Below are 13,383 nucleotides of genomic sequence, written 5' to 3' on the forward strand. Positions count from 1 at the left end.
CTCTTGGTCACTTAGTTGCCATTGCTTTTTCAACGACTGCAGCATTGACTTTAGCTCACCTAGCTCACTTACCCCACTTGAAGATGATGCGCCTTGATTCGGTGGAGGAAAGGAAGGAGGCTTTTGGAAGCCTTGTTGAGCTTTATGAGGAGGGACATATGGTTGCTGTTGCGGTGGAGGGGTGGGATTAGGAACGATTTGACTTGTCCACCTCAAATTGGGATGGACTGCCCCTTGGTTGTTGTAATAAGAACCTCCTCCTTGCCTATATTACTGAAAGGCAAGAACTTGTTGTTTCTCAGTAAGACAGTCAATAGCAGTATGACCGTCATCACTTCCACACCTCTTACAAATAACAGTTTCCTGTCTAGTCAACAAATGATGTGTCTGTGGCTCCCCAGCAGATTGCAGCTCCAATCTATCAAACCGGGCATTCATGGTTTCCAGCTAAGCAACAACTGCCTTATCAACTGAATGGACTGTTCGAATATCGTCCCGTGGGTTCCCATATTCAGCACAATGGGTCGCCATCTCCTCAATAATGCCACATCCCTTATCATCATCAATATTTTTCTAAAATCTTCCGTTGGATGAGGCGTCAAGAATAGCTATATGGTCATCATACAACCCATTATAGAACTGGTTGCACAAAAACCATTAATCAAAACCATGGTGAGGAAGAGACCTCACCAACTTCTTGAACCGACGCCAAGCTTCATAGAAAGTCTCATCAGGTGCCTGCTTGAAACTAGTAATCTTACCCGTCAGATGATTAGTGCGTTGTGGAGGGAAGTATCTTTTGTAGAAGGCAAGTGCGAGAGTCCCCCAATTGGTGGTCCCAGTAGCTGTTCGGTCAAGATCAGTCAGCCACTCTCGGGCTGAGTCATTCAGAGAAAAAGGAAAGAGGACTTCCTTTATCTTGTCTTGAGTTACTCCCTTTGTAGCGGGAATAGTAGAGCAGTAATCAGCAAAGACCTCCATGTGCTTCCTTGGATCTTCACCCGCCACACCCCTGTACAAATTTCTCTCCACCAGATTTATGTAAGAGGGACGGATATCAAAAGTGTTACCGTCCTTAGTCTGGAGATTGAAACCGTTAGGAATAGAGGATGCTTTAGGCTCCGAGTGACTTGCAATGCTCAGCATCTTTACTGGTTCTTTGGCAGAAATGAGATTATCTTCTTCTAAAGACAGGTCTTCTGCGAATAAAAAGTGTTGTAGCTCGGGCTCGAAAGTACTCAAGTCTTCCTTTCGAAGTTCTCTTTGCAGACGGAATCTATGCCGAAATAGTCTTTCTGGCTCAGAATCAGCTAAAACTAACTCCGACCTGTTTGACCTGGGCATACACAACACTGAAAGAGATAAATGAGAACTGTCTCAAGGAATAAAAATTCCTTGAGACGGATAAAAATAAATGAAAACAAAAACAGATAGGACTATTGCCTCCCCGGCAACGGCGCTAAAATTTGACAGGGTAGTCGTGTACCTACCAAAAATAACCAACTGGCACTAACTAATATAGCTAGGGAAGTCGGGTCGATTTCCACAGGGAGGCAAGATATCTATTAAGGTCCGTCAATTTGGTCACAGAATGGGGGGGGGGGGTTAAATTTAGTTTACTAAACTAATGAAGGTTTCAAGGAAAGAGAAATAAGAAAAGAGCAATAAAGGACAAAAAATGTAGTAAAGATGATCAATAGAGAGAGAACATATCAGGATTTCGGTTCACCATGATAGTCTAGCGACTCAACTGCAAATAGCCTTGATAATTAACAGTGAGATGGATACAGGAAAGGTCCTTCCGGTTCACTTTCTATCCTAGATTTCCACGAACTTAACTTCCGTCCTCGTCAGGGTAGTCTACTGTTCATAGCAGGTCTATTCAGTCCAATCTTCTGATCTCGGAGTAAATTTAACCCGATTAAGAGGTAACTTAGAAGCGTGCACTCAACTAAGTCGGTATTATAATTATATTGCCATGGGTACAGATTCTCACAAATAAATCATCTAGCCTATTCTCTAATCGTCACAATCCTACCATGGATTCCCTAATCCCAACATGAATAGATTTAGCTACTCATATTACTAACGTTGTCAATATTAATAACGATGAAAGAACTAATTGGAAACGTGATGAAATAATAATAAAATTGCATAAATGAAATTAGGGCAGAAATTAATGATAAGAGAAACAAGGGATTAAAGTAATAAAAACGGGATTAAGATTAATAAAGAGAAGAGAGATTACAATCACAAGAATTCCGGCGTAAAGAACAACCAAGATCCAAGCAAAAGAGATCCGAGAGGAAAGTTACAGTAGAAAGTTTAAGGGAGAGATTAAGAGAGTAAGAGTGGCGTTCTAAGATGAGTAAAACGTAGTAGAGTAATTAACAGCGTACTTAAAAACCTAATTATTGAATGCTTAAATAGAAAAACAAAGGTCTTCTCGAAAATAATCCCAAACGGGTTAATTAATTCCGCGTGACATCAAAACCTCTCGATCGAGCGGTATAAAACCACTCGATCGAGGACTTCAGCAACAAATCCTCTCAATCGAGTAGAAAAGTTACTCGATCGAGGAAACCTCTAAAACAACATTTCGATCGAGTGAAGTAAAGTACTCGACCGACCTCTTCAGCACATAAAACCACTCGATCAAACCAAAATGCTCCTCAATCGAGTGTTCTTCCTCCAAGTCAACTTCAAACTCGTCGTTGGCTGCTCCGTTGACCATCCTTCACGCATCCCAATGCATAAGCCTCGCTCTAACATTCTCGTCTCCTCAAAATGCATGCAAAACAGGACGAAAAGAGTACGGTTTCACCACTTTCAGGTTCATTTCTGCAAAACAGACAAAACAAACCAAAGTAGCCAATTCGGGGCATATTGCAATACAAAACGGTATAAAAATGCATAGAAATACGTGCAAAATAAGACTAAAAAGTCTATATAAAATGCACGTATCATAAGCCTTACTCGGTAGAGTACCCAACAGTACAGAAACCGTAGAATTACAGTCTTCCCTCCTTAAAAATAAACTTCATCCCCGAAGTTCAAACCCATATCAAAACAAACATACTAAGTCAACCATGACACAACAACGCAACTAAAACTCAAAACAAAACCCCAACCACAACTCAAACCGACCCAAGACAACTACTAACTTTACAAAACTAACATAAAGCCATAGCAAAACCTTATGCGATCATTTCCTATCCCCCCAAAAGAAACATGGTTACGTCCCCGTAACCACACATACCTGATCAAAAAGAGACGGATATCGTTCCCTCATAGCCTCTTCCGCCTCCCAAGTAGCTTCCTCAAACTAATGATAAGACCATAGAACCTTAAGCAACACCGTTTCCCCGTACCTAGGTTTCCGAACCTTTCGATCAAGAATCTATTTTGGCACCTCAAGATAAGACAAGGTTTCATCCAACTCGATGTTCTTTACCTCTAACACATGGAAAGGATCACTCACATACTTCCGTAACTAAGACACGTGGAACACATTATGCACCCGATCCAAAGCTGGTGGTAACGCTAACCGATAAGAAACCTCTCCCATACGATCCAAAATCTCATACGGTCCTATGAACTTTTGGCTCAGCTTCCCTTTCTTACCAAACCTCATAACCCAACGCATAGGAGATACTTTCAGAAGAACCTTATCCCCAACCTGAAACTCTATGTCACGGTGATGTAAGTCTGCATAGCTCTTTTGTCGATCCTGGACCGCTTTCATCTTTTGTTTAATCACTTTAACCTGTTCTATCATCTCGTGCACCATTTGTGGTCCCAAAACCACTTCCTCAGCTCTATCATCCCAGCAAATTGGACTCCTACACTTCCTCCCATAAAAGCCTCAAACGGTGTAATCCCAATACTTGTATGGTAGCTGTTGTTGTAAGAAAACTCGATCAAATCCAACCTATCTTCCCAGCTATCACCAAACTCCATCACACAAGCTCGTAACATATCCTCTAAATTCTTGATAGTTCTCTCTGTCTATCCATCTGTTGCAGGATGAAAAGCAGTACTCATCTTCAAGGTAGTTTCCATCATCTTCTGTAACTCTTGCCAAAACCGAGAAATAAACCTCGCATCTCGATCTGACACAATGTCCTTAGGGACTCCATATAACCTCACCACATGTTTCCTGTACCCATTAGACAACTGAACCTTACTCCATGTATCTTTCATTGGAATAAAGTGAGCGGACTTAGTCAGACGATCAACTATTACCCATATTATGTTATTACCCTGCTGGCTCCTCGGTAAACCCACTATAAAGTCCATGGAGATAGATTCCCATTTCCACTCAGGTACCTCAAGAGACTAAATCTTACGTTGTAGTCGTCGCTGCTCTCCCTTAACCCTCTGACATGTCAAACATCGAGCCACGAATTCAACTGTTTCCCTTTTCATCCCAGGCCACCGAAAAGTCTTCTTCAAATCTCTATGCAACTTGTCACCGCCTGGATGTACTGAATACGGTGCGCAATGAGCCTTTGTCATGATCACCTTTTTCAACTCCTCATCGCTAGGCACACACCATCTCCGATCAAACCGAACACTCGCATCTGAATGAATAGAGAACCGAGACACTGTCCCTTTCTCTACTCCAGCCCTCCACTCCTAAATCTTAGAATCAAGAGCCTGCTTCTTGTGAATATCTTCATAAAGATCTGCTCCACTGTCATGTCTCCTCTAGCATCTCCTTTTTGTATCACATGTATTCCCATATTTCCCACCTCATCTCTCAACCTTAACAAAGACATAGCTATGCATAGAGAATGCACACTCTTCCTGCTCAACGCATCAGCCACAACATTTGCTTTCCCTTCATGGTATATGATATCCATGTCGTAGTCCCCTATAAGCTCCATCCACCTCCTCTGTCTCATGTTCATCTCCTTTTGATTAAAGATGTACTTGAGACTCTTCTCATCCGAAAAAACTTTAAAGGACGCCCCATAAAGATAGTGCCTCCAAAACATAAGAGCAAACACAACTGCACCAAACTCTAGATCATGTGTTAGAAAGTTCTACTCATAAGGCTTCAATTGCCTAGAAGCATAGGCAATGACTTTGCCATTCTGCATCAACACACAACCCAACCCATTATTTGAAGCATATGAATATACCTCAAAGTTCTCACACCCTTCGGGTAAAGCTAAGACCAGAGTTGTGGTCAAACGCTTCTTTAATGTCTGGAACGCCGTCTCACAACTTTCGTCCCATCGAAACCTGATCTCTTTCCTGATCAACGATGTCATAGGTCTAGCGATCTTTGAAAAGTTTTTATCGAACCGACGATAGTACCCTGCCAAACCCAAGAAACTCCTGATCTCTGCAACATTCTTTGGTGATTCCCACTTAGACATAGCCTCTATCTTTGTAGGATCAACAGATACACCATCTTTAGAAATCACATGCCCCAGAAAAGCAGCTTCCTCGAGCCAGCACTCACACTTAGACAACTTTGCATACAGTTGATTATCACGCAAAGTTTGTAATACCAACCTCAAGTGCTCCTCATGCTCCTCCTTAGTCTTAGAATAGACTAAGATATCATCTATGAACACCACCACAAACTTATCCAAAACTGACTTTAGACCCGGTTCATCAAATCCATAAAGACCGCCGTTGCATTAGACAACCCAAACGGCATCACCACATACTCGTAGTGACCATACCTCGATCGAAAAGTTGTCTTTGGTATGTCCTCATCTTGAATCCTCACTTGATGGTAACCTGATCTCAAATCAATCTTTGAAAAGACTTCTGCCCCACTCAACTGGTTACACAGATCATGTTTCCTTGGCAAAGGATACTTGTTCTTCATTGTAACCTTGTTCAGCTCCCTGTAGTCGATGCACAACCTCAAGCTCCCATGTTTCTTTTTCACAAACAGAACTGGTGCTCTCAACGGTAATACACTAGGTCTAATGTATCCCTTATCTATCAAATCATCCAACTGCTTCTTCAGCTCTTTTAACTCTTTAGGACTCATGCGGTACGGGGCCTTAGAGATTGGTCCTGTCCCTGGTTTCAACTCCACATTGAAATCTATATCCCTGTTTGGTGGCAAACCTGGTATCTCCTCCTGAAAAACATCAAGGAACTCTCCCACCACTAGTATCTGATCAGCTGTCAGACCCACCGTACTATTGGTCTCTCACGTGGCATAGAATCAAAGGACACCCTTTCCTTAGATAAGACTTCAATGTCACTGCTGCAATCACTTTGACTTTGGGTTGGACAATAAACCCACGATAAGATACACTAACTCCCTTAGGACCTCTCAAAGAGACTCTCTTTTGGTGACAATCTATTCTAGCCTTGTACTTTCCTAGCCATTCCATTCCAACTATCATCTCAAAACCATCCATAGGGAATTCTAACAAATCCACTGGAAGGTCAACCTGCCCTACTATTATAGATAGACCCTTATACAACCTTCCACAAGACAGAGACTCACTTGATGGTACAAAAATCTCATCTTTTACAGACTCAAACTCTCTTAAACCTAAAAGATTTGCATGACTCGATGATACAAAAGAGTGGGACGCCCTCGAATCAAACAAAACAAAGGTAGAAACATTATTAACAAGAAAGGTACCCGTGATCACGTGAGCATCATCCTCAGCAGCTTTCTTGTCCATCATGAATAACTTGCCACTGGTCTTTTATCCACCTCCCTGGACTGTACTAGCTGAAGTTAATGGCTTTGTAGCCAACCCCTGATTGTTGTTAGCTGTTGGTTTCTAATAAGAGTTACCGTCATTGCGGTTAGATCCACCGTTGTTGTTACTCTAACCTCCTTGGTTATTCCATGACCCAGTCGGCCTGTTGCTAGCATAACTCTGAGACGGACACTTCAAAAAGCTCCCCTGCAATGGCCTCTCAAAACCTCTCCCCACGGCACTAGTACACTCATGCCTCTTGTGGACCATACCGCCACAGTTGTAGCAAGAGATCTTCAAGCTACTACCACTACCAGCACGACCACGCCCATACGAAGCTCCACTACTAAAACCCGATCTCGATGAGTAAGCCCTCTCCTGGTTATGGTTACCCCTCTTGTAACTGGACTGATCACCACCCTTACTCTCAGCCTTTCTCTTCTTAGGGCCCCTCTCCTTGTTCTATTTGGCCATTTTGACCAATCTCTCAGCTCTCCCTGCTCCCTCATAAACTTCCTTAACATCTGTAAGGACCCCAACTGGTAACTTCTCCATTGTCTGGTAAGTCAAGCCCTTCTCAAACCTTAGTGCCAAGTTCTCCTGATTCAACCCCATATCCTCTGCATACCTTGATTTCTCATTAAACTTGTGATAGTAATCAGCCACAGTCACATCTGGAGTCATCTTGAAAGCATCAAACTCCTCCCTCGGATTACTACGAACATGTTCAGGTACAAACTCCCGGCGCATAGCTCTCTTAAACTCACTCCATGGTATAGCTTGTTATGTTCTTTAACCTTTAATTAGACTCTTATAATTAATCTCTAAATTACTTGTTAATTTAGACTCATAAGATCTAGTGCATGCAATAAGTAAATAAATTGAAATAAGGAGAAAATGGATATATCCTTACATAATGGTGGACGGTTTTCAGGGAACAAGGTAGGACTCCTTCCTAGCCTTGTTCTTGAGCTAAAAAAATAAGGATGATCTTCCACCCTCAAGTATACAAGTTGCTCCTCTTGATTGCACCCGAGACAAAACCCTTAAGACTAATAATATTATTAACTAGATAATATTATTAGGAACCTTAAAAAGGATCTAATATTAATATATACTACTACACTAGTAAGAGGTGATAATATTAGACTATGGAAAAAATTTAGCACATAAAACTATTTTATGGAATAGAGAAAGAGAGATTTTTAAGCAAAAGTATTGAGTAAGTTAATAAGAGAACTTATTCTCTTATTTATGGGAGAGGGGGATGGCTCACATGGGCATGGGGAAGGGAATTTGCTTTTGCTTTTTGTCTTACCAAAAACAATAGACTAGGTTTAGGTGTAATTAGGTGTAATGATTATGTTTAGACATTAAAATAATCAATTACACAAAACGCTAAAACCCTACCCATAAAACCGGTCCCTCACACTTAAAATGGACTTCCATTTTATCTTTGTAATTTGTCAAATGTAATATTGTAGGTCATGTGGCATGTGACATGTCATTAGACATTTTAATGCATAATTAACAATTTAAATATCATTTCATATCAAATAAAATATATTTAACAAATTAACTAGTAATTCATAATTACATGTATATAAAATGGGTCACATTAAGTCTAGTTAATATAATCTACAACATTTTGTAATTATGATTAACTAATTATTCTTATCTCAATTGTTTCATAAATATTAATCAATTTTAGTAATATAATATTTTAATTACTAAATTGAATCTTATTTAATCATATTACAGTAAGATATAAAATTCTCACTCACTGATAAAATTTGTTCAATTTAAGGATTTAATTAATCTATATCGATATACAATTAATTAACTTTTTTCAATTAAGAGAATCGTTCTATAGGTGTGACCTTAAGGGATCAACTGATCACCACCGTCAAATGACAGTAACGTCAAACTCTAGTCAGTCAATCGTTATTGATAAATATTGATCAATTGACTATCATCCCTTATGTATTCTTATTATGAGTTTTAATAATGTGACCGCACTATTGTTAAGGACACTTACTCCAACAATCTCCCACTTGTCCGATACATGTGTGCCTCACTAATTCTCTTGTCCTATTACAACTCCCATTCAATGCAAGGTGTCTTGCAGGTCGTACTTGCATTTGATCATATCTAGAGTGGTTTCCTCGATCTGGAGAGTAAATATTTTGACCGTAATTATCTACTGTAGATACCTTCCGAGCGTGGCCACGCATTTTCAGTTCACTACTCCTCGAGTGGCCCTAAGATTTAGTTAACCCTGACAAGGAGGTGGACAATTCCTATCGCACTATTCCCTTCTAATAGCCACAGCTCATCATGACCCAAAAGATGCGCATTTTCCTCCATTTATGGTAGTCGTAGAGCAAGAATCAAAGTCAATCAGAAACTGAGCCACCTTGGGCAAACAGTCTCTAGTCAAATAATAGACTCAAAAAGAATACTATAGTAGCTCTCACCACGACCAGGCTATATAAATATTACAAGAACTTTATAAGCGATCACTGCCGGACAAAGTGTCCCATCCAGTCTGCCTATGTGATCGACTAGTCATCCTTTATGACTCTATGGCAATTTAACTTGCCATCAATCGAATCACACTCTAGTCACTTGGAGACGTCACCTCATATAAGTAACTAGGGGCCAATACTATGTTAATCCAGATTTTTTTAATAGGGTTCAAACTTGTCTCAACAACTTATTTGGATATAACAAAGTAATAAAAGAGTTTTAGAATAAAACTCAAACGATAAATGCGATTATCACATATGAACAATTAATGCAATATTATTGCTTCATATCTCATAATCTTAAGAATATAAAATCCATGTTACTTCATGGCGGTTTGGTCAAACCTGCAATAAAAGCTTGGTTAGAGGATATACAATATAATCCACTCATCCCAACTTCATAAATTGCAATTTCCTTCCTTCAATGTAATCTCTTAATTACATGAATTTTCTAAGTACATGTCTAGACTTGAATCTAGGCTTGGGCTCTTTTGCTTGAAAGATGCTCCTACTATTATCTTATAACTTGTGATAAGATCCTTGGTGGAGGGATCTACTTATAGTCGTTTTGAAAACCACCTTATCATTATCACAATGTATTCATACTCCGTTGTAGAATTCGCAATGGCTGACTTTTCAAAGTTATTCTAGCTATTCGCACAAGATCAGCCCGAGATTTCAATCATCTCTATAAGCTTGGAAAACTCGAGTTGTGTAACCTTTAACATAACTCATTGTCTCATCCAAACATAAGAAATAATATTAGTCCTTCTTGAGAACTCAAGGACGTACTGAGCGGCTATCCAATGACCTTCACTTGGATTGAAATGTTATTGACTTGTCATGCTCAAGGCGCACAGGTCATATGGGGGGGGGTTCAAATAATGACATATAGAGTCGATCCAATGACAGAAACATTAGGAATCGAATTTAAGCATTCAACAATTTTCAGGTTCAGTGGGTAACTGTGACAGCTTCAAGGTAATCCCACATTCATCGATATGAACACCTTCTCAAATTGTCAATGTTTAAAAGAAGAATTTATCAATATAAGACTCTTGACTTCATGCCAATATCCTCTTGAAATTATCACCATACACTTGGATATTAAAGATGCATTGCACCTCTTCCTAGTTTCCGTATTACTCCTTCACGGAAGAGAGTATTGGTATATCATTCTTAATGAGCATTCTAGACATAGAAGACGATTTATGCTCCCACTAAACATCATGTATAATCATGGTTCTTCGACAATTCGAATGAAACCATTCTCACATTATCACATGAGTGTGATAATATCCCACTCAACTTCATTTCTAATCACGGTTCTTCGATAATTCGAGCAAAACCATCCTCTAATTATCACATGAATGGGAAAATATCTTTATTACAATCCTTTGCTGCTTGCTTAAGACCACACATGGATCTCTTAAGTAAGCTTGCATGCCATGTTAGGATTCTTAGATCTATATTCTAGGTTTGTGTCAAATACACATCCTTTTCTAAATACCCATTTGAAAAAAATGATTTAATGTCAATTGCCATGCTTCATCAAAATTAAATGCGGCAACTACTAACATGTTTTGGCTTGGATAACATCATCATGTTTATCCATGCATTTCTTGTACCTTAAGGCTTTATTTACTTTGAAGTGACTATCATCTTAAAGTAAATCTACTCTAGAGTATAGAATCAAAATTGGATTGTAATACTTAGGCTTCTTTGCAACAATGTCGATTGGGATTACAAGTAATGACCACTTCATAGGTCATAGTTCCACCATTACTTTCTAAAAGTAACATATTAACTATAAGATGTGGATGACTTTGAGAACATTTCCTCGTGTCACCTTATAACATGTGATTTTGTAGCGATTTACTCCCACTCTATCTTTTAGAAACACGTTTATCTTCTAAAAAGATATCCTTATGAGCTACAAAACTTTGTATTTATTAATCGTGGAGTAATAAAATGCACATGTAATCTTTAAGTGACCTATAAGACAAGTTTGTTTAGACTTGAGTGTTAGCTTATCAATAGACTGCTCTTTATATAAATAAGCTAAGCAAATAGGAGTGGAATCCATGTCATTGACAAATTAGGGACTTTTCCCTTCCATAATTCGTGTGGAGTCTTGAAAGTGGTCTTAGTATGGGCTTTCCAAATGTGAGCTCGATAACTCGATTCGACTCATAATAGATTGATCTTATAAATGTAGTGACTTAGAGTCATAATCCTTAAGTGAGAATCAAATTCACAACTTAGGTATGCACCATATTGAAAAAAATCATTATATTTCAATGTGATTAATAGTTTTTGAGTCGGTTTGCTTTATGTTTTAGATATTATAATAATGAAAGAACGTCTTAGAGCTTGAAATGCCATAAACCGAAATGACTTGGGTTGAAAGCCAAGCCATTTAAAACAAAATTCAATTCTTGTTCGGAAAGCAAATAAAGAAATTTCCACGTCTAACATGGAAACAAAATAAAGTTCTTAGACAATGTCTAAACATAAGACTATTATGAAGACATATTCAAAATAAAATGCCAAGCCAAGTCCATAGGTCTCTTATTATGTGGCGGCTACTCTAGCTTCCAAGTTGGAGATCCTCTTCAAGCTTGCTTAGCTTTTCCATTCATCTCATGCCCTAAATTCAATAAGGAAGGTGAGAACCACAACTAGTATCACAATACAAAGTTAAGGTGGAATACAAATAATATCAATAACATAAACTTTGGAAGAATTATTCCCTACTGGAGTCACACGTCCAGCTTTGATGTCTCCCAATTATTTGGGGCAATTGCGCTTCCAATGGCCCGTACCATTACAATAATGGCATTTATCCTCGGAACTGGCTCTCTTCTTGGGTTTGGGTGAGCTATTCTCAATAGTTTTCCCTTTGCCCTTGTGTTGGCTTCTTGCCTTTATTGGCACATTTTTTAAACTTTCCCTTACTCTTAGTGTTGATGTTGAGCACATCCTTGCTAGTACTCACATTGAGACCCATATCTCTCTCGGCTTGCACAAACATTTTGTGCAACTCATGAAGATCGATCCTTGTGTTTTGCATGTTATAGTTTACTCTAAACTGAACATAGCCTTTCATACGGCTCAAGGAATGGAGTACTCGGTCAATAACTTGTTGTTCGGGGATCTCTACCCCTTGTAACTTGAGAGTCTCAACATGCTCAATCATTTTGAGCACACGAGTGCTCACTTTTTGTCCTTTGATATTGAGCTCAAAGAATTGAGAAGCCGCTTCATATTCCAATATTCTAGGTGCTTGTGAAAACATGGTCATAAGCTTAGTATAGATCTCATTGGCGGTGCTCATCTTTATGGCACTCCTTTGAAGATCGGCTTCCATGGAGAAGATCAATACATTCTTGATCGCGGCAGATTCCTTTTGGTAGGCCTCATAGGCCTCCCTTATGACATTTGATGACCTAGCATTAGGTGTAGGGGGAGAAGGTTTGGTAAGGAAACGAAGTTTGTCATCACCTTCCGTGGCTAAGCGAAGTTGCCCATCCCAATCGGCGAAATTTGAACCATTCTTTTCGAGTTTGCATCGATCCATAAAGGACCGAAGCCATGAAACGGTAGTGAGAGGTGGTGCGGATGAGCTAGGGCTTGTCATTGCGATAAATCAAATTGACTACAAAAAGGAGATAAAGGAAATGTCAACATTTATCGTTTTTAAGACTTGTAAACATTTTAGACAAGTTTAGCATTTATATAAAGACCTCCACCCAATTATATAAATGATTCCAAGATCCAAATCCATACTAACGCGACTGTGGGCCAACGGACCCTCTACAAACTTACTAATACAATTTGGTGGGTTAACTCATTTAAGCGATTCTACACTTAGAACTCTCTGTCGATGAAATTACATCAAGTTCATCTTTAGCCCGGAACACATGAGCCTACGGACCCTTATACTTCCGTTGAATTCAACCAAATTTCGAAATGTAATAACATTTTGTTACCCCACTTACCCAACGTAAAAATAAAGCATCCTGGCGAACCGTATTGTACCCCTAATGAAATTGGGATTCATGGGTTCCTACTATTTGGTAAGGCTAACTCTCAATTTTTGGAAATGTGAAGGTCTTGTCAATTTATTATATATCTCTTTTAAGTGAACGAAATTAGTGATCTAT

General features: G+C 39.2%; 1 protein-coding gene and 1 non-coding gene across 2 annotated transcripts; one reads left to right on the forward strand and one right to left on the reverse strand.

The window, feature by feature from the left end:
• Positions 1 to 664: 664 nt before the first annotated feature.
• On the forward strand, positions 665 to 770 carry LOC141645141 (small nucleolar RNA R71). The gene has a single exon (XR_012544728.1). It is a non-coding gene; the product is annotated as a small nucleolar RNA R71 (small nucleolar RNA).
• An 11,334-nt stretch (positions 771 to 12,104) lies between these two features.
• Positions 12,105 to 12,857, reverse strand: LOC141640880 (uncharacterized). Its single transcript, XM_074449558.1, has one exon. It carries the CDS (start codon positions 12,855 to 12,857, stop codon positions 12,105 to 12,107), a length of 753 nt encoding a protein of 250 aa, XP_074305659.1.
• Positions 12,858 to 13,383: the final 526 nt, after the last annotated feature.

Source organism: Silene latifolia, chromosome 2 (assembly GCF_048544455.1).
Source record: "Silene latifolia isolate original U9 population chromosome 2, ASM4854445v1, whole genome shotgun sequence".
Classification (NCBI taxonomy): domain Eukaryota; kingdom Viridiplantae; phylum Streptophyta; class Magnoliopsida; order Caryophyllales; family Caryophyllaceae; genus Silene; species Silene latifolia.